This window comes from Chaetodon trifascialis, chromosome 17 (genome assembly GCF_039877785.1).
Source record: "Chaetodon trifascialis isolate fChaTrf1 chromosome 17, fChaTrf1.hap1, whole genome shotgun sequence".
NCBI classification, from domain to species: Eukaryota; Metazoa; Chordata; class Actinopteri; order Chaetodontiformes; family Chaetodontidae; genus Chaetodon; species Chaetodon trifascialis.
The window spans coordinates 8405703-8427555 of record NC_092072.1 but is presented as its reverse complement, the minus strand read 5'-3'; the positions used below and the strand labels follow the sequence as shown (position 1 = coordinate 8427555).

Here is a 21853-nt window from a genome sequence, read left to right as displayed (position 1 = left end):
TGTTCATATGGAAAAAAGGAAGCGAGGTCAGAGGCTGTAAAAGTCTTTCACTTGTTTCCTCAAGTAATAAGGCAGAGTGGTGGCGTGTGCCGTCTGAATGGAGGGTGGAGTAATTGGTATTAAGCAGATTTTTTTGCATGGCCCACTTGCACAGAGACAGACATTTCCACCTTTTAGAGCCCTCAGACCACATGAGCGTCCTCTTTGCTCATTCATAAACAGACTTATGTAAACACATCCTCAGCATGCACACAGGCACACATTCATGTCAGCTGGATTTACCGCTATCTCTGTGCTCCTCCACACTTTGGAGCAGCAGCTTTTTTTTTTCACACTATCTCGTCTCAGCTGAGGAGCCCCAAGCCATCTATTTACCACACTGTCGCTCAGTGTGTATACATCCAGACCTCTGCACTGCATCTTTTTCACACCATCTATTGCTGCGTTTCAGCTGCAAAGCCCGGAACCATCTTCAATTATATAACACTGCATCAATGCATGTTTTTTTTTTTTCGTTTTTTTTTTTGTCGCCTTCACACTATCTGCAAAATGTGTTGCAAAAGGCTACTTCAGAGTTGGAAAGTTCCATCAATACTACTTCCCATCTGTCGGCACGAGTCAGCAGCAGTGCCACTGTAGCTGTTGAGCGAACGAGCATGTAAAGTATAACCTCTTGTTAGCAATGGTGTCACTTGCTGTTGCTGTCAGCGTGACAGTCAGGATGGCACTATTCTGGGCACGCCAACCATCGATGTCTCCACTCTCCCTCAAGGTTCCCCCGGGCCTATCAGTGCTGGGATGGTCCGGGCACACCGGACAGATTGCTGCTCTACAGGGGGAGGCAGATCATGTCACTTTCATTTCAGCATATTTCAGGGCGTAATGAGCATAACGTGGACAGATTCAGCTTCCTTGGGATTGACAACTTGAGCACAGGCTGTTCTCTCTCAAATGTGGTTATGCTGACCATTCTCGGGGATCAGGTGCAGCTAGCCTACAGCATCTTCCACGCACAAAAAGCACGGCCTTGCAAACGCTGTCATTGCTATTCAGCTTCCCTTCTACCTATTTCCTCTGGAGAAAGGTGCTCAGCTGGGCCCTGTGAGTCCGTTTGAGCTTTGTGTTTAAAACCCCTTTGCAGAAGTGGAATGTGGCGCTTGGCTGTTTACCAAGCGATGTGATTCTGGTTTCCTCTTTCACTCCAGTCTTGTACGTGTTGTAATGATGATATTGTACTCGGTTGTAATTTAGTGAGCAGGTTATTCACACTGAGCCTCCTATACGCTGCCAGACTGTTGTGTTGTTGTGTCAGGGAAAAGCAGGGGATGGTAAACAGAGCCTCTGGGTGGTCCCCTTTCTCTGGACTCCCTGGACACACTGTAAAGTCTGCTGACAGGAGAGGAGCTCTTTCTTTTCAGCACAACCTGCGTTGCTGCTCTCCTCTCCTTTCTGTTCTGTCGCTTGTTTGTGACTGCCGGAGTCTATGGAAGTGCCCTCATACATATTGAAGGGGCTTTTGAGGAATCCACCAGTGCGCGGCTTTTTCATCCAGTCTACCCTCCTCTCCCTATTTACATTTGAGTGTCAATCTCTCCCTCTTTTTCTCTCTCTCCGAATGTATCTCTCTAAAAAGTACTTTTGCATTCCACTATTCACTTTCCGTTTTTCTCACTCTCCTCCACCTGCCCACTCTGATGCAGCCCCCCTCCTCGAACCACTTAAAGCCAAATTTTTCTCTGCCTGCATTTCTTTTTGCCTTTTGTTTTGTAGATTAAAACTCTTGTGTGCATCTCTCAAAGCCTCCCTATCTTAACTCACTTCCTCCAATGTTTATTTCAGTGCCTTTCTCGCTGTTGCCTTAAAACTTGCTTGAAAAGTATACCTCTTATGCATCTTTCAAACCCTCTCTTGCTGAACATCTCAGATATTTTCCCTAGATCGTCTTCCTTCCACTCCAAATTTCCTCCAGTAAATACAGTGATAATCTAATTCTCCTTGTCTAAATCATACTTCTCCTCACTTCCTTTTTATTATTTTGTTCCATCTCTCCAGCCACACTCCCATCCTGCCTCCCTGTCTTTATGTTTGCATGCAATGGCTCATCTGAACATCTTATTACATCTTGTGCCTCTCCTCTCTCCCTCTGTCCTTCTTGTTTGTTTCCTGTCTATTTCTATCTTTCTCACTCTCCGCCAGCCCCCTCTTATTCATTTGGCGTCCCTCCCTCCTTCCGCCTCTCCTCTGCACTCGCTTTCGCCTCAAGTATATTTATGTTTATGCATTAAGTTTCTCTTCACCTTTATTTTAAACCTTCCTCCTTCATATCTCCCCCTTGTTATTACACTTCCTGTGGATTTCGGTCATGCATGTAGAATGTTTAAGACTGTGAGGGATGGATGAGGTGGACTCCCTCCAGTCCTTTCCAAAATGACTCTGCATTTCCCAAGAGAGGGCACTGCATTGTTCATTTGTTTGTCTGTGAGTCACCTGCAATATCTCAGAAAACACTTACTAGATTGTGATAGTCTAGGGGAAATGATGCATCTCACCTCTAAATTTCAATTTGTTGAAGGGCTGGAGCCATAATTACAGGTTAGTAAAGGTAACATGTTTGCTAATTGCTGGCCCAAAGGTTTCCCTGCATCATTTATCTGTGAAAATGTGTTTATTGTTGCCTTATGGTATATCCCTCTTTTGCTCTATTTCTCCTGCATCTTTTCACTTTGCATATTATCCCTCTTAAATACATCTTTTTTAAGCTCTTCACTCTCATCTCGCACGCCTCCTCACTTTTGCTTTCATTCTTGGTCTTACGCTCTTGTTATCTAACATTGTGTTTGCATTTCTCCTCATTCCTCCACCTCCTCATCCGCCTCCTTCTCAGCTGCTCTTTGTCTCTCAGTTTGGCTCGTATGGTGGATATGCAGGCGTACATATTTGTGTGTCTGTGTGTGTGGGTGCGTCTGAGTGTGTGTGCTTCCCTGAATGTCTAAGCGCATGAAGCGACTGCCAGGCAATCAGCAAGGCCGCTCACTGAGATGCCGTCTTCGTAGTCTTACCTGACCTCCAATCTCTCAGCCGACCCACTGATCATTGGATACGGCTACGCATAATCAACCACCTCTTTGTTTACCTCCGATAATTAACCACAGCTAATTAAGAACTGGCACTCACCACTTCATCTCTTTGCTTTAACGCTATGGTTACTCACTGATTACCTTTGTTTTGCTTTAAAATTGCTCCACCTAATCATTAACTTTGCTTTTGCCTCAGGAGAGTCAAAGGAAAAGGTTGTGCGAGAGCAGGCAAAAACAAGCCCATGAGCAAACATGTTGTTCACAGGCAAACTACTCAGGGGTGGATGGTTTTGCGATCTTTACAGAGTCTATTTCATAAGAGGAGGTAAATCCGTGCAATGCTAATTACAGGAAACACTTCACTTCCATTGTTTGCAAAGAAAGAGCTCATAAGTTCAGGACCTGCTCCTGCAGAGGAGCTGCACTGACTAACAATGTAGAATAGATGTTGGCCAGAATAAATGTTGGCATTGTACCTTTCTGCAAACCACAGATATGTTGAAAGTTTACATTCAAACTTTACATGTCTTTATGTTTCAGTTTTCAGTTTTATGTTTTGACGGTGCTTATGGTCTGGTTAGGGTTAGGTACAAAATCCACTTGGTTAGGCTTAGGAAAAGATCCCGTTTTGGCTTAAAATACCCAGTTTTCTTGCCACAAACCCAGCTGGAAAATTGCAAAAAATACTCGGTTTTGTCTGTCAGAAGTCTGCTGTGAAGCTGTCGTCTCGACTAGCTGTCACGCCACCACCATCCTCTCCTCCTCCTGATGAGAAACTCAGCTCATAAGCATGTACCAGTATTCTGGATTATGTCACTTTGATAACTCATGCAGAAATGTTGATACGATGCATATGGCACATTTAACGTACCTGTAGTTTGCAGAAACGCACAACACCAACATTTTGTTCTGGCGACTGGCGCTACAGTGGAGCACACAAACCAAGGAGGCCCATCAAAGGAGGCGCACACACTGGACTGAGCACTGCTGGGCTGCCCCACAGTTCACACGAGCACAGTTCACTTATGTAAATAGATGGTGGGGTGTTGTTTAGGGATGGGAACATGATGTCAGTCTGTCATTAAATCTCTCATTTGTATTCACAGCAAAGAGGCCAAACACTTACTTCTTTAATGGCCATGCTGAGGACAGCAAGAAGGAAGTGGCAACAGTCTCCAGCAGAGGACGAGAAGGCAACTCAGTGCATATCTGTTCAAAGCTGCTCAGGTCATCGAGCTGCACTGGAAGAGCACACGCAGCAGATTCCACCTGGTCTGAACATGATAAACAAAGTTTAAATCTTTCAGCAGGTTATAAGAACGTGACAGGTAGTTTCATCTTACGCAGAAGTAGATTTCTTGTGTAATTTTCATATATTTTAGAGGAAAATATCCTCCATGTTTTGATTTATGTTTTCCGGATCACAGAAAGTGCAAACCTATGACATCATCTAATTACTCTGCTTGAAATGGTTGAAAAGACCAAATTATGGACAGTCAAGTTCCCATGCCTACATGAAACGCTTTTCCCTATCATTTTCCTATATCTTATTTTCATGCCGCAGAGCAGGCTCAGTGCAAATTCTGTCAGGATTTGAGGTGAATAGGGTTGTGTTTATGTGTGTATGTGCGCCCGCGGTTGTGTCTGCGTGGACGTGCAAGCCTGCAGAGAGCCATGCATGTGTTTGTGTGTCTGTCTGTTTGCTGTAAGAAATATATATATACACACACATATCAGGGCTGAGCTGCAGCTTTGTTCCACTTCATCTTTCTATTTACTCATTCAGCATTTCAGGATGGTATGAAATTAGAGGTCTACTCATTTGGCTCCTGATAGAGTTTTGACATAAATGTCTGCGGCGTGGTGAAAGCTTTTTCCACAACAATTTTCGATTGCAATGCAAATGACAATTATGTTGGCAGTCTCTCTCACCCTCTTATCTTCCCACCGAGCCAGAAAAAACAATTGGACTAAAAAATTGATCCACCGGGATGAGCGCTCTTCATGAATACAAAACACATTATTTCGGACGACCTGCTTGACACTGAATGGCGCACAATTACCGTGTATATGTGCCTTTGTGCGTTTTCGCTGTGAGATCTGAAATGGCGTGTCAGTTGTTGGACTGAATTTTTAAATGCAGATTGCATGAATGGTGAATACTCAGATGTGCTGAACACAGAATTGTCTATAATATACAGAGGACTCCTCTTGAGTTTGGATCTTTTGCTGCATAAAGTAAATAATTAGAATAAAGCCTTTATGTAAACCACTTGATGAAACGGTGTGGGCGTCTCATGGAGATGATTACTCAATGATAGAACAACACAGTGCAGAGTTAGTTCTGCGTTAACAGGGGCTGCAAATAGATATTAGAAGTCGCTTTAATCTGCTTGCCGTATCAGAGTGGGACGTCGCCTTGTGACTATTAAGCTGTCAGATAAACTACCTGACAGCTTGATTATCTTGTGAAACTGTCTGTCTTACTGTGACGCCTGCAACATTATTGCAATTTCATGCACTGTTTTATCAATCAAGATGAGACGAATTTAAGCAAAAAAAAAAACTATAAAATCTTAAAGTTTCCAGGGCTGCAAAGAGCCTCATGTACTGTTTCTCTGGAATAGGATACCTTTCAGATTAAGTGTTACATTCTAGTTACATCAGGAGTGCATTCAGCGCTCTCTGCATTCCTTCACCGTTTTCTTACACATGGACCAAATCCCTGTAGAGTTTATCAGATCACATCCCTGAATCTTATCTGAAATGGAGTCAATCCTCCAAACTCTTTGCAATTGGCTGTTTGAATTTATTATCCAGGCTAGCTTTCCCTCTTTCTTTTTTTTTTAACTTACTTTCTGTTTGTGTTGTTTGCTGCGATGAAAGCTGTTATTCTGCTAAGCAGGCACAGCAAATAAAGTGCCATGTCAAGCAGAAGCAGGCTTGAAAACCCCCTCTGGCTGTATGGCTCACTAGGCTGAACAAGCAGCTCGCGGTCCAGATTATCCATGTCAATGGAACAGAAAATGAGAATCAGGATTTGCAATGTATCTGACAGCATGGAGGTGCTTCCAGTTGATGGTAGAATAATATTTGACTATCTAGGGTTGTCTTGATGTTTTATGTATATTTTCAAAGGCTTGAAAACTCATCACACTCAAAGTTGAGGCGGATTTTAATTTCACAAATGAACGCCCTCAGAATAAATCTAAGATTAACACCGAGGCCACTAATGGCTGTCCTCATACAAAAGAGGCATAGAAAACCTGCAAGATAAAAATACCAACTTCAGTTCAAGAAATCACTGTGCAAACACACCAAATGTTGCCCAAGAGTGCCTTAAGTAAGGGTGGTGCACTACAATGACAGATAAGGCTCAGGAGAAAAACTTTACAGTTTGAACACATTCAATATCAGATAAACTAACTGGAACAACTATACAATGTAGTGCAATAGTCTTTTGCAGCTTGCAATGTTCAGGTTTCATTTACGATGTGTCAGACAGGTGTTTAATTAACCCCAAGCTAATTCGTCAGGCTGTATTTGGTGATGTTTTGTAGACTCTCCTGTTAGAGTCCAGTGCAGAAGGAAGTCATATGTTGCAGGAGCAATGGAAATGTTTATTTTGCATGAAAGCCAGTGTGTATAAATCATTGATTTCCTCTTTTACAACACTTGTTTTTAACCTACTGGCAAAACAGTAAAGGCAATGACTTCTATTATCGCTGTAGCTATTCTCAAAGCATGATCTGCTTATCTTTCTGGAGCTATAGTAAAAGGTTTGCAAGGTATAGTGCTTGAAATTATATCAGGAAATCAGTAAAAAGTGACCTTTTTTGCATTAAAAAACATGCAGTATAATGTGGTCACTGCAAACACACATTCAACAAGTGACTGCGGATATGATATTGCACAACAGGAGAAAAAAATATGTGACAAAAAAATTCCAGGTAAAATTTTTCAGAGTGGCTTTTACAGACCTACTGTACATGCTGTAGTTGTCATTATGTGTACAACAAGTAAACATACATACAGAGAAACCTGCGGAGCTCGCGTCTCTCGGACAGCCCTCTGATTGGTCTCCTCTCGGACAGAAGGCGGGACTCGCGGCTGTGGGCGTTTCACAAAACCAGCCACCACGCAGCTTAGGCTTTCATTCACTACGGATTTGTCGAGTTGACCTGTTCTCTCTGTGGTTTTTTTTATTTTTATTCCAGAGAATCTACTTGCTTTTTTTTCCTTATAGAGCCTCTGCGTGCGTAAAGTGTTTTTGTACGTCTCCAGGTGCGCGGACGAGCTCTTCTTGGTAAACTTTTTTGGGTTTTTTTGCACAACATACCTGAGTTGCGTTTCCTCTGCCGCCTCCACTCCTCTCCACCATGGATTTGGTTTGGATTGTGGGCTTCGTTGTGAGCGTCTGCGCCTGGTTTGCTTCAGCGGAGCGGCACAGCGTCTACTGGAACAGCACGAACCCAAAGTAAATACCAGCTCGAATCTGTGTTTTCCGATGTTAATTCAGGTGCTCTCGAACCTATCCCTGCACTCTTTATGTCTCCATGCATCGATGCAAAAAAACTAAATTGTTTGGCGTCTTAAATACAGACGAACTTTTAACCAAATTATCAGCGCACGTTAGATCATTAACATCTATTTTCTGACGCATTTGAATAGTGGCAGCTCATGCATATTCAGCGAGCTTGTTGTGATGAATTTGTGATGGAAGCGACTCGCTGCTGTTGTCATGATAATGCCAGACATTTGGGAGTCTCTCTGCCTCCCCCTCCCTGCCTTTCTAGGCTCGAACCTGTTATTATGGTGCTGTTTACCTGTAATACTTTGTCTAACCTGTTCAGATTTAATCCATTTCGCAATCTGTGTACCCGTGCTGCCTGATCAGTTACATCAGGTTGTGTCATCCATTTATCTCTGTGACCTGACTGTGAGCAAGTGAAACAGCTCGTACTTTTGAGGGAAGGTGGCTCTTTTTAAATGGGTGCGTTCATGGACAGAGAAATGCAAGGATGAGGTTACATTTAAGTTCAGCGTTTCATTTCAGGGCAGAATCAGGTGTGAATCCTGATGAAAATACATCTGCTTATTGGCCCCTTTCTTTCTTTTCTACGTTTATTTGAGTTTATTTATTTATAGGGGTGCATCAGTAACTAAGCAGTGTAGTGCTCTGTTTAATTTCACCGTGAAAAGTCAGTGAATTTGTGTTCCCCCTGTTATTTTGTGTCTCCGATCATGAGCTGAAAACCTATAGGGGAGGACTTTAAATTTCCCATGACATAGGTTATATTTTTCACAGGTCTGACTCACAGCCTAACGTGTTGAAATATCTGTTGCAATCTGACAGAGTCCTAACCCCTGTGCAGAGTGGGAGGTTGCTGTATCTACTAAATCAAGAGATATCACACAGGCTTTAGGTGGCTGTCAGGGAGACATAGGGGTGTTCATATTTCAGGTGGTAAGACGAGTAATAATGGTGTATGACAGAGACAGAGGAGGTAACTTGAGGCCTGCCCGGTAGGTCACGCTGTAGGAGAGAGATGGATTGCTCAGGGAGGGAGAAATTTGAGCTCAAATTGTCGGGGTTAGGGGCCATTCGGAGTAAGTGGGGGTCAATTAGAATTATGGTTGATGATGGCTGGGGTGAAATGGCTCGGGGTACGGGGAGGGTTAAATCTGCACACCACAAAAGGAACTTGTACTTGCATCCACACATAAAGACACCCACTCACACACTCCAGGCAGGCAAGCACAAACAGAAACTCCTGGCAGACAGTCGCTCAATCACAAGCCAGGACGCTCAATCACACCAACCAACGCCATCTCAATCAATCAGTGCCGGGCTCAAACTCTCTCTGCTGTGCAAACACATGTTTTATCTTGGTCGCAAACACCCAGATATTCAAATGTCCTCCCGCAAGCTCACATTCAACCACCGCTTCCCTCCTGATGTCCCCTGTGGTCGCAGCTACAGCATTTACTGTTCTCAGAAAGGCCGTAATTATAGTGACAGAGCCTTTCACTGAAAATCAGAATGAAGTCAAAGTCCCAGATAGAAAGGCATTTTGTTGTGTCCCCGCTGTGGAACAACAGTGATCACTCCTGTATATATACTGGTAATCCATCCGTATGCACTTTTATTTTTTTCTGGATGACTGTGCTAAATCTCTCCCGTTGGCTACTCTTAATCCCGCATTCGCAGAAAAAAAGCACAGAGTTTCTGAGATGTTTTCATTTGGTGCTTTTCATCATTCCCCGCAATCTGCTCTCCCCTTTGACCCGTCACTTGATACAGTGTGTTGACGTCCATCTTTTCCCTCATGAGATGTGCTTTTCCTCTTTTTTTTTCTCTTGGCCCCAGTTTATTGTTCCAGCCAGTCGGTCAGAAAGCTGCCATTAATCAAATTGATCTCACATTGATCACTTTGGTCCATGTGATACGGGCTCATTTCCTTTTTCTCTTGTGTGTTTGTTGAGGGATTTAGCAACACACACACACACACACACACACACACACACACACACACACACACACACACACACTCATGCATATACATGCACAGTTGCCCAGCTCACCACTAATTTGTGCATGTGTGTGCGCATCTATTCCTGACAGTGTGCATTCCACCACCTCCTGACCGCTTCTTAGTACATTTGTAACCTTTCTATCTCACCAGCTTAATCACTGGTTGGTTCCCAGAAACGAGGCTCACCAGTGTGCCCAGTCAGCTTGGGTCCCTGCATGCCACTGTGTGTACGTGTCTTTTGTGAAGGGAGTGTCTGTGCACAAGCCTTTGTGTTTGTGTGTGTGTGTGAGCACTCGCTTGTACAGCATCGCCAGATTCGAGTGACTCACATGCTCTTGTACACATTAACGGAGTCATCCACACACACATACACACACGTGTCACACGGTTGTGATTGATGTTAACATCGTCCCAGGAGCCCGCTGGACTCTACAACTCCAACGTGAGGCAACAATCTGCTCATTCACTGCTTCTTCCTCCCTTTTCCCTTTTTTCCCTGCTGACAGAGCATGAGTAGACCACCGCCTCCACCACCCACCCCCTCCTCCTCCTCCTCTGCTTTGTACCTGTCTCCCCCTCTCTCCTGCACCTCCCTCCCCCTCTTCTTGGCCAGGTTCCCTCTTCAACTTGGTTCTGTGGTCTCCAGTTCTGTGAGTCTGTTAACTGTTTCATGGCCCTCGCGCGCACACATCTGTTCGATGTTTATTTTAACATCATCATCATCACCTTTTCTGTTATGACACATTTTTGAGCTAATCTGCCCAAATTCTGAAGTCTTTGTTTTGCTATGTCTTTCCAATGAGAGCTTTGATTACCGCAAAAATACGCTTCCAGATTGCCTGAGCGCGGCGCAGTCATTTAACTCGTTTAATTGAATCTGCTTTTTGAGCTGTGCTGGCTCAAATGAGGGTGTTATTTAAGGTATGTTTCACCCACATGAAGGATTTTTCCTTGGTGTTTATCCAATCGGTATTGGTGTGTTGTGATGCTTCCCATACAAATTGGGGCATGGTCTTCACGGTGAGCCACAGAGAAAGAATAGTAACTGGTGTGACCGATTGGGGGTCAGAGTTCACTATGTGATGAAGTGGCACAGCCTCTATCAATCTGTCAGTCATTCTGTCACGGCGGTGGTCCCTGAATACTGGCTGCCACTCAGGCCAGCCCCTCTTCACACGGCCGTGGCTCTGCCTCTGGGAAACTCTCATTCTCGCCCTCCTGTCTTTTCGGTCCCCTTCGCTCCTCCACCAGCTTTTATCTCAACTTTACAAGCTGTCCCTTTTCAGTCTATTATTTCCTCAACTCCAACTCTGGCTCTCAGAAAAGGGGGGAAGGAGGGAAGCATGCTAAGAGGTGTGGAATTTTTTTTATCGTTCTTGGCACCCATGGCGATCCGTCACAAGGCACTTTGCCCTTTCCTTCACGCTTTTTTTCCCTCCTCGGCTCTCTCCCTTAAAGCTTCCTTCTTCTACCTCCCCATGAAAAGCCACTCTAGTCTCTCCAGCAAACCTGTCTCTTTTCCCCCCCTTCTTCCTGGTCTTTTCACTCATCTGTCCATGTGTGCTTCTCCCCTCTTGAGTGTGTTGCTGAAGCAGTGGAAGTGGTAGAGCCAGTCTGGGAACTCAAACCATGAAAGGACAGGATTTAAATGAAGACAGGAGTAGGTCAACGCATCTGTTTGCCTTCCGTGCGTGCGCACAAGACAAACTGAGAGATGAAAGATGAGACTGGGTCATCACATCGGCGGGTGTGATTAGGTGGACACAATAGATAAGGGATTTCTGCGATTTCCAAGTAATCTGAACTCAAGCTATTTTCCTCGAAAACATCCAGGTTTCCCACTTCACTTCTTAATCCAGCCTTCGCTCTACCCCCCCCCCCCCCCCATCAGCCTTCTTGTCAGTAAATTCCTAAATCCATTGCCATCTTTCCCTCGCATCGCCTTTCCCCCTCCCCCCTTAATCTGGCCTTGTAATCTGTCTGGTGAATTCAATCTGGGGGACAATACTCTGGGAGATTGTCAAACGGATGGTAATCGCCTCTCATAGGCTCAATGATCAGTCAAGTGTGTTGACGCCTATCGTTACAGTTGGTAATCTTCTGTAAGAAGACAGTCACCATATTGAGCTTTTTTTTTTTCCCTCTCCAAAAGCTGATTTTCATCCTGTTCAATATTCCCACTTGTTGTTGCGGTGTCAGAGGCAGGAGGGCTTGTTTTATTGACTGCACTCGCTAGAGAATCAGGCCAAAGGTTTTAACTTCCCGCAGGCGTACTGTCAGCGCTACCCAAGTCTGCACGCTGTCTGCTGTGTGTTCCCCTATGAAGTGCTGCACTTCCTGGCTACGTCTTTTCCCGGGAAAACAGCGTATCCTGTCTGCACAATAAACAATACAGTTCTCACACACCAACACATGCGAGGCTGTGAAGGTCTGGACTCGGGGGTTGATTGAATTTCCCAGGCTCATGTGAGGAACAAATGCGTTTAAAGTCTGAGAATAAGTAGATTAGCAGTGATTAATAGTGATTGTTTTTTATGAGGGATGCGCTCAACTTGATCCCAAATCATCCTCAACTTGAGGATGATTTGGGATCTGCCTCGCCGCCTGTCCTGCTGTCAAATCTGACTGTCTCTATTTGGGATCCTCCTCTGATCGGTGTCACCCTGGTCAACCCCGGCAGTGTTTCTCCTCCCCCCTGCTACCCATCCTCATACCTCTTCCTTATCTTCTCAGCAGACTTCCCCGGCTCCTTCCCGCCCTGATCCTCCTCTCTGTACTGCACAGAAAATTCACAGAGGAAGAAAAACTCTATTTGTACTCAGATTTATGATTATGATATGATAATAAGCAGAGCCTGCTCTTTCTTGTGATGGCGTGTGTGATGGAGAGATACTGAGTGTGTGTGTGTGTGTGTGTGTCCTCCAGACTTGTTTGTCAAGTCTTGGTGGCATTCAGTGCACCAACAGCGTATATGTGTTTGGATGAGGAAGAATTACACAGCAAGAGTCAGATATTATCTCTGAAAATGAACCATTGTGTTTGTTTTGTTGTGTAAATAAGAGTCATTGTGTAACTTTTGTTTTGCTCTTGCCTTTTTACTCTTGTTTGTTGGATGTCTGGGTTTAGTGTGTAAACATGTCCCCACGGCAATTACTGCCTCCCCCTGGAGGCCAGTTGTAGTATTACCATTATTACAACTAGGTGTCTGTAAGCAAACAACTACCGACTCCTTTTACTTTTAAAAAATCAATTTCATAACGGTGGACTGTACTCACATATTGTAAATTCCCCGTGGAATTCATTAAGCCACAACCTCAGAGAAAAAAAACACCGTGCATGAAAGTTTTACCTTGCAGAAATCAATCCAGCAAAATCGATTTTCTTGTACAGATATTGCCTCCTGAGAAATGTTATGTCAGTGTTGACCTTTCTGTTCTGGCCCTTATAAGATACAAATGGCTCAGGGGATGGTGCGAGACAGTTGGAAAGAGCATATGTATTCATCTAAGCCTCCTTAGTGCGGGAGAATCAGCCAATTATTTCTCTGCTGGACTTAAAGCTTTGTCGCTTTGCTGGGTGGCAAAAGGAGCTCAGCTAGTTCAGCCAAGAACGCCGACAGAATGACCAATGATCCAGACAGACAAAGGTTGAATGACAGGCAGGAGAAAGCTGATTGAGATGGATGACAAAAAGTCACACGGTGCAAAGGAGGAGGATGAGGAAGGCTGGAATATTAAGTTAAAAGCAGGGAGAGGAAAAAAGAGTTGGACCATATTTGTTTCAATGACGACCCCAGCATACCCACTCCTTATTGTGCGTGGCTCTGCAAACAGTAGGTCAAAAAGTTGCATATTTGGAATACCACCAGGGCAGGTTGTGATTGGTTCAGCAAGTCCAGGGTGGGGGGAGGGACAGACTTGACATGAGGATCTGGTTTGCTTATTGAGTGATGAAAGATGGACAGAGAGTGGGAGGGGACGGCTGACACTGATGGATGAATAGATGGACGGATGAAACAAAGAGTCCAGCTTAACTAAGCTCATGATGCACCTCCGAGAGGCTTCACCTCTCTCTGACGTGCCACCTCCCTCGTGGAGTCATGCACCTTTCACAGATATATCTTGAAAGCAAAAGCTCCCATGCGTCCAGTGTCTTTCATTATTCTGTTCTCACTTTCCCCTCTGCAACCACGGACACGCACAGCCAGTTTGTCTCTTTTTGAAGTCCAAAACGCCCGTCTAAAGGAGTAATACCGCTTGTATGTGTCAGGACAATAGGGGTGGGGGAAAAAGCTCCACCCTGCCTGTCTCGCCCCTAACTCAGCCCCCAGCCCTCAGCCCCTGCTCTGGGCCTCGCTGTCCACTCTAAGCCCCTGTATTAAGCAGGGTCTGGTGCTGATGAATGGACCAGAGCTCAGCCTCTGCTCCACCCAATAATCCAGGCTTGGACGAGCCGATTAGGTGGTCCCCGCATTCCGGTGCACTCATCTGTGACGTAGGCTGGTCACCTTTTGGGTCGCATTAATGGTGTGTGTAAAACCCAGGAGGAAAACGATCATGTTTATGTGGTTAGGGTGACTGCGCAGGGGGCCTCTTAGGGACAGCACAGGTTAGGTAGACCAGAGCTCCTGTTTTTCGGTTGCGTGGTCATAAATATGGAGTTTGTCCTGCAATGGCCTTCTTGGACCTTAAAATAGATCTGAATCGATCTTCACAGAGAGCGATTCTTGTCATGGCACAGGTACATGGAATTTAAAAGCACAAGCCCCCCTCTTGCTGGCTGTTCCTGTATAAAATTCTCTGGTGCTGACTTGGCGATTGTCCGACCTTTGATCCACATTGCGGCCCCTTCACCTCAGAGGTCCGGCATTCCACAGGGCGATAGAGTGCAGAGATGAGAGGGTGATGGATGGATGAAAGGAGGGGGTAGAGGTGGAGAAGAAAGCAAAACGCTGGCCAGAGAGATTAAAGAAGAGAGATTAGACTCCTGCTCCTGAAGAGGCTCCAATAAATCAAGAATTCCTTCTTGCGAGAGGAGGAAGAGTAGCTGGGAACGTCTGTTTTTCACCAGATTGTGTGCCCACATACACACATTTGACCACTTAATTTTCCCTCGCTGGTATCATTGGTGTTCATTATCTGTATTTATTATCCACCTTATCAGGACCGAAACACACTCCCAGATTCCTCTGAGCTTCACAGACGCAAACGCACACATTCAGACGCAAACAATAACACATTAAATGTCAGGCTGAGACAGACACCCATGCACGCAATCCTCGCCGCATATCTGCCATAGCTCCACAAATCATCCTTAAGTAGAGAATACGTCAACCACGCTGTTGCTTCTGCTGCAGCTCCAAGCGTCACTGTCATTAAAAGAGAGAATTCTGGGATAAACAATGGGAATAAATGAAGACAGCCTATTGACGGAGAGAGCGAAACAGTCTCCAAAGAGGAAAATAACAAGGGACACACACTGGGGGAGACGGAAAGAAAGAGGATTTTGTCTGCTAAAGTGGAGGTGGCATGATTTGACTTTGTTAGTGAAACCTTTTCACACGGAGGCCTGAACTCTCTCAGAAGTGCATTACTCCAATCAGTTAATTAAGCTGATGATGTGGAACGTTTCAATGCAGAGGCATTAGAGGGGAACAAAAGGCGGCAGGATAATTAAAACTATTTGCCATTAATAAAAGGGGCTAGCCAGCCTCCCCGGGTGCGTATTCAGCCGCTGTTCTCTCTGCTAAGTGAGGTATTCCATCAGCGCAGTCACATTGTGAATAGAGACACTGTATGAAACAGTGGCATTGATAAAGCAACTGTAGCACTTGCATAGATACTCTAACTGAGAGAGACTTCAAAAGCCATTTCCAACTCAAGCCCTTTGACCCCCCCTGCCCACGCCTATTCATGCCCTCTGTCTCCCCCCACACTCTCAGCTAAAGGGGCTGGGAAGTGGGGAGCAGGAGGGCATAATTACCCCCCTCCGGGGCAACTTTAATACCCTTTTTTGTGCTTTAATTGCACCCCCCTTCGACCCCCTTTTGATGAACACATTGGGAACATACCACAACCAGTCTGTAATCGGGGCTCTGAGTGAAGGAGCGATTGGGTGCAGGGAGTCTGTTTGTGTGTGTTTTCAGTGTTTGCAGGGGGGTGATAACTCTGTCAGGCAAAAGCAGACAACAGTGTTTGTTCAATAGTGTTATCGATTCGACTGGAATTGAAAGTGGCAGGGGGAAAAAACACTTTAGCGCCAATCTGGTAAACAGAGCGTGGCAGGCAAACTGCAGATAAGCACTAAGCTGTCTGGACCATGGCAAAATGATAATTATTGCTCTCCCCCCCTGCCGAATGTTGGCTGCAGCACAATATTATCAGTGCAGTTAGATGGAAGTTTCATCGGTATACTAAAAACGTTCTTGTTTTCCAGTGGCCCTGTGTTGCAGTTGTAATGGTGTTGCCAGCTAATCTGGTCATCAGTATTGAGGGAATGCAGTCAAGCGGAGAGGGGTAAAGGGAGGGGGGTGGGCAGGAGTCAGGGTCCGGTGTTTGGAGCCATAGCGTCTGTCCTTTTTACCAGGGGGTACCAGGGAGACCCCTGCCACAAACAACAACAGCAGCTAATGAGCGACGGGGGCCTGAGCCTGTGCACTTTGATCGTTAGTCACACATATGGACCATGTCACACAAACACAAACCCCCCAAATGCTACTTGTTGCATTTAGGGGTTTTTATGAGAAAAAGACTCAAAGAAAAATCTAACGGAGGAGAGAAAGGGCTTCAGTGGGGAGGTTTTTTTCCACGGTAAAGGTGTCCGGTTAGCGCCCCGTGGGCTTTTAAGAAGTCATAATTCTTTAAGATGTGTTGATCTGATTAAGTAGCAGCCAGTAACTTTACTCACACACTGGCTGGCTGCCCCCTTTTCTTGGGTCGTTGAAAGCCTCACGAACCATCCATGTATTCATTGCAAAAGCAACAAAACCCTATATTAGACACACATTCTCCTCGTGTGTTGTGAAAATATTTAAGTCTGTCAAATTTCAGCCATTCTCAGGGAACCCACGGTGATCCAGAACAGTAGGAGACAGTAAACTGATAGGCATCGCTTGGGAGCTCGGTACCCGGGGAGGAGGAGGTGTCTGTGTGTGTGTGAGAGTGTGTGTGTGTGTGTGTGTGGGTTCGGTGGGTGCAAACAGTAGGTAGTCACTGCTTTAGGTTGTTGATAGATGGGAATTACTGGGAAGTGTGTGTGAGTTTGTGTGTGCTGCTAGCGGCCAGCCACCGCTCCAGGCCGGTGATAGATGGCTTTGGCTGCGAAGAGAGCATTAGCTGTGAGCCGCCCCTGGAGCAGTCACTCAGTCAGGGGGAAGGGGACAAAGCTGAAATACCTTTAGTGACAATTCCCCGGAGATAAACTCATAATATCTCTGAAAGAAAATCTGTGAGAGGGAAGGCTTCATGGACAGTTGAGATAAGGCCAATTCAAACTGCCTCAGAGTGTGCTAAATTGTTATTTAAAGTCCCTGGAATAACTCAATGTTGTTTGATTTGAAGCAGGTGAAAATGTTCTAAAAAGTTTTCTGCAAGTGACCCGGGTCCGAGAGGAGTGGGAGGACGCGTAGTTTACTCAAAAGACCATCGTAAAGAGGGTGGAGCAGGCGGAGGAGTGTAGGGAGGGATGCAGGGAGGAATGGAGGGGAGGCAGACAGTCTGTCTGTCTCTCCGCATTTGTAATGAGAGGGAATGTGGTGGGAGACAGTTACAGACTGTCACCAGAGTCGTGTTGTACGCGTCTGCCTGTCTCTCTGACCCTAATGAAAGGGTTAAAACATATGTGACTTTTATTTATATCCTTGTATCTCGAGCAAGCTCAGGTGTGTTTCTGCTTCTCTCCAGGTGAATTTTGTCACAGTGAATTCTGCCTCTCTATCTGTGTGTGTGTGTGTGTGTGTGTGTGTGTGTGTGTGTGTGTGTGTGTGTGTGTGTGTGTGTGTGTGTGTGTGTGTGTGTGTGTGTGTGTGTGTGTGCGTAGGCCTGCAGATGTCAATACTCATCTCCGGTCTTGACGGGCTAACTGACTGCTAATGTTTCTCTGTAAACACCATTCAACTCCTGAGGGACATGGGATCAATGTGCACTCAGTGCTAACTTGCAACGCAGCAGCAAGCAGCAGCAGCTACACTTGCTTCACGTTCATCCATATTTATGTGCATGTCCTCTGCAGATCGCTCTCGTCCTTATTGCGTTTTCCCTCTTCATTCCACTCCAACACACACACACATCCTCCGTCACAAACACTCTCCCCTTCTCCTGTTCTCTATCTCTCATTCCCAGGCCTCTCAGTCTTTCCTCTGATTTCCCTGTTGTACACGGGCGTGTGGCCGATCAATATATAATCACAGGATTTGAGGCTTATATTTATTACCGCTCCGATGCTATAACCACGGTTATCAGTCTTCTGCCACTTGCATAACTGTCCTTCTCCGCCTCCTCCCCGCAGGTTTCTATGGGACGACTATGCCGTGGAGGTGAAACTCAATGACTACCTGGACATCGTCTGCCCTCATTACCCCCAGGGTGAGGTGCCACTGCTGGATGCCGAGCGGTACGTGCTCTACATGGTGGAGCGCGAGGACTACGAATCCTGCAAGCCCCAATCATACGATCAGATGCGCTGGGAGTGCGGCCACCCGTTTGCTCCTCACGCCCCTGAGAAGTTCTCGGAAAAATTCCAGCGTTTTACTCCGTTCACTTTAGGGAAGGAGTTCCGCCAAGGAGAAAGCTACTATTATATCTGTGAGTGTCACCATAGCGTTCTCTCAGATTTGTCACTGTGTTTTCTAATGAGATTTAGAGTCCAGTATTTTCACTAAGCCTCTGCAGCCACACTAGCAGCTCTGTGAGGCTGTGTGTAGACACAGCAGTGCTTTGAGCTTAATGCTAATGAGGGCATGTTCTCTCAATGACAATGCTAAAATGCTAATGTTTCCCAAGTTGAGAATCTTAATTTAGCAGGTTAACATGCTAACATTTGCTAATTAGTGCAAGTTTTTCCAGGCATAAATCAAAGTGTTCTGTATTCTATAATCGACAAAATTATTCCGGCTCATCTTGAGGGGGACACAGATATCTGTACTGAAATTCAATATAATTCAATAATAGTTGTCCACATATTTCACTCAAAACCACAAAAAGTCAGGGGTTCATCAAAGTCTTTAGGATTCATCATATTCATCAACCATTAATGCATATTTAAAAGTTCATGGCACTCTGTATAAGAGTTGTGGGGGTATTTCAGTCTCACCTGGCCGACCTGTCATCTCACTATCCCGAGAGTCCTTCTGCAGGCATGGCTAAAAATCTGTCTTCATAATGAAGAGAGACGAGGGTTAAATGTTGCTGTATTTTTCTACTAACTGAGATATGCTGGCGCTTTGTGGTCACTCTTTGAAGCTTGACATGGACATCAACTGGGGTGTTGGCTCGGTTTGCCAAGTTTATGCAACATTCACCCTGCTAGAATGAAACCACAAAGAGCAGGCAGTGTTGTCACCCTGACCATGGCTGTAATTAGATAAACGGCGGGACAAGACACACTTCGCCTGGTCACAGATGGCGTCCTAAAGCTTTGTCCCAGTGTCTGTCTGCCTGTCTGTCTGTTGCCAAGTGTGTGTGTGTGTGAGTGAGCGCATGCATGAAGGTGAATTAAGGGGCCAGTGGAGGATAAGTGCATTAGTTAGGATGTTAACGCCTGTGTTTCTTCCCTCTCCCCTGCAGCCAAACCTTTGCACCACCATGGACAGGAGTGCCTCAGGCTCAGGGTGGATGTTGTAGCTGCTGATGGTGAGTTTAATCACGCTGCTGGCTGTAAGGAGAGCGCCACAATGACCTCTGAAAGTCGTGTCAGACTGTTGCAGGACCCACACAGAATAATTGATGGCTTTTTTGTCTTCTGTCAGGCTCTCAAGAGGCCAGAGTGGCTCAAGGAGGCACAGGTGGGGCTGGAGTTGGAGCTGGGGGTGGGGTTCACAACCCGTCCAACAGACTGCCTGCAGGTATGTTGACCAAACCTGTGTCCTTTCTAATTATCCCTGACCTGAAAGCAATCCAGTTACATTCAGGATTACGTTGGGGTGTAAATATGCGGCACTAATGTTTCTTCTTTATCTCCCATCTTCAAGCAGATGACCCAGTGGTAATCCTGCCAGACGTCCAGAAGAGTGCACGGACAAACTCTGCAGTGGCAGCTACATCCCTCTCAATCCTTTCATTGCTAGTCCCATTTTCATTACTGCTATTGTTGCACTGAGAGTGCATGAAAGGACTGCTGTTGGCAGACATTTTTTCAGGGACTACAATGAAAACAGTCCGTGGGGATGAAACCACTGACTCAAAAAAGACAGTTTTCAGTGCCCAGTGCTGGCCACAGGGAGAGACTTTCAAAGCGTGTAAAGCGCAGATGGACTCGCCTGCTCTACACGAGCTGAGTAACTCTGAGCGTTTGCAGCAAAGAACGCGTGCTTCGTCTTATTTTTCAAAAGGTGACAGTATTTTTTCTTGGAAAGACCCAGCTCTCCTTGATTTGTATTTTTAGGGCTCTCTCTCCAAAAACCATGAACCTCTTTGGATGAACGCCGTAGAAGAAAATATGAAGAAGTTGAAGAGGAACCTAAAGTGGCCGAGGAACAATCAAGAGCAAAGACACCAGCTCTGTGTGAATTATATAGATACACCCACACTCAATGGAAAAGTAATCTCTTACCTTTTGAGCCAAAGATCAGTCATCTCTCCAACTTGTACACTATTCCACCCTTGAGCATTGTGTACTATTTGTTGTATTGTTATTGTAATGGTATTGAGTGGCATTGATGTCCCAAGTGATGACTTTTTCTAAATGTAGCATTGACAGACACGGGGGCCGTTCTCATGACTACCATTCCTTTGCAAACTCGACCATGTGCTTATATACTGTAGCACTAATACTGCACAGTACAGACACACCAACATACACTGTACAGTACAGATGCACCGACATACACTACACTGCACAGACACACCAACACACACTGCACAACAGTGTTACATCAGATGACATACACTAACATGAAAAAAACACTACATTGAACTGTTACGTGTACATTCTGTGAAGATAATTTATGACATTTGCAGCTGAGAAGTTTTACTGTATATACCATGTGCTCACGAAAAGAAATGTTTACCGTTGGTAGCGGGGAGAGAGCTTTTTTCTCGCTCTCCTGGTAGAGTTAGTACTGGTGTGAAAGGGAAAATGTGTGAGTTTTAAGTGAGAGTCAGGAAATGTGTGCAAGCAAGGGCGCGATTGGATGAAAGAGTGATGAGACAAAATGTTTTTTTCTGCCAAAAGCAAACACTGAGATGCTGTGTGCATCGCAGAGAGGCTGGACTTCTCTGTTTGTTGGATCTTGCCCCTGTATTGGTTTAACTGTCTGACATGGAGAGCTGGTATCAGATCGTTATTACGACAGGACCCCCAGCCCCGTGCGTCATGGTGCTTTCCTTCACATTTGCAAGCTCCATTGGAAAACAAGCATATATTTCCAAACACAAAGCGAAACAATCACCTTTTTTAGACTTTCAGAATGATTTTCACAGTTTTGAGCAATTTGAACATTTATAGTCACCAGTTCAAGACAAGACACGGCATCAGACCGAGTTGCCAAGCACATCTTCACCTGACAGGCTGGCTTGATCAACAAAGCACAACAGTGTGTAACTACCATTGAAGTCTTTTTTTATCTGAATTCTTGTTACCTAATTTTGTACATGTGTAAGTAAGAGAGGTGTATAATATGTATGTATATATATATATACATAGAAGATTATATAAAGACCTGTTTGATAAATATGCTAAATGTGAAAATTTCATGTGAAATAAAAAAAAGATATTTTTGGAAAACCAGAAGAGCTTTCTTTTGATTATTCGTAGGGTGTGATACTATTGAATGCACTGGCACAAACGTTCATATGGACAGCCTTGGTTACCAGGGGGTTAATCCTACTGACTTTTAGTGATCATCTCACTTTTCCTCTAGTGCCACTGTGTGGATTTGAGTGAAATGTCTCAAGAACTATTGGGTGGATTGCCATTAAACTTGGTTCCCATGTTCTTGCAAATGTTAGCCTGCTATCATGCTAAATTAAGATGTGGAACATGGCGAACATTATACCTTCAAAACATTATGTTATACCATTATGT

At 45.1% G+C, this 21853-nt stretch overlaps 1 protein-coding gene across 2 annotated transcripts; it reads left to right on the top strand.

Moving 5' to 3' along the window:
• The first annotated feature begins 7219 nt into the window (after window positions 1-7219).
• Window positions 7220-21553, top strand: efna1a (ephrin-A1a). 2 transcript variants are annotated; one of them, XM_070985247.1, is made up of 5 exons: window positions 7220-7554; window positions 18119-18414; window positions 19396-19461; window positions 19578-19673; window positions 19800-21553. In XM_070985247.1, exons 1-5 carry the CDS (start codon window positions 7457-7459, stop codon window positions 19925-19927), a joined length of 684 nt encoding a protein of 227 aa, XP_070841348.1. In that variant the 5' UTR covers window positions 7220-7456; the 3' UTR covers window positions 19928-21553. The 2 variants fall into 2 exon arrangements, with proteins under 2 accessions (XP_070841348.1, XP_070841349.1); XM_070985248.1 differs by having other exon boundaries at window positions 7328-7554; window positions 19803-21553.
• The last annotated feature ends 300 nt before the right edge of the window (window positions 21554-21853 follow it).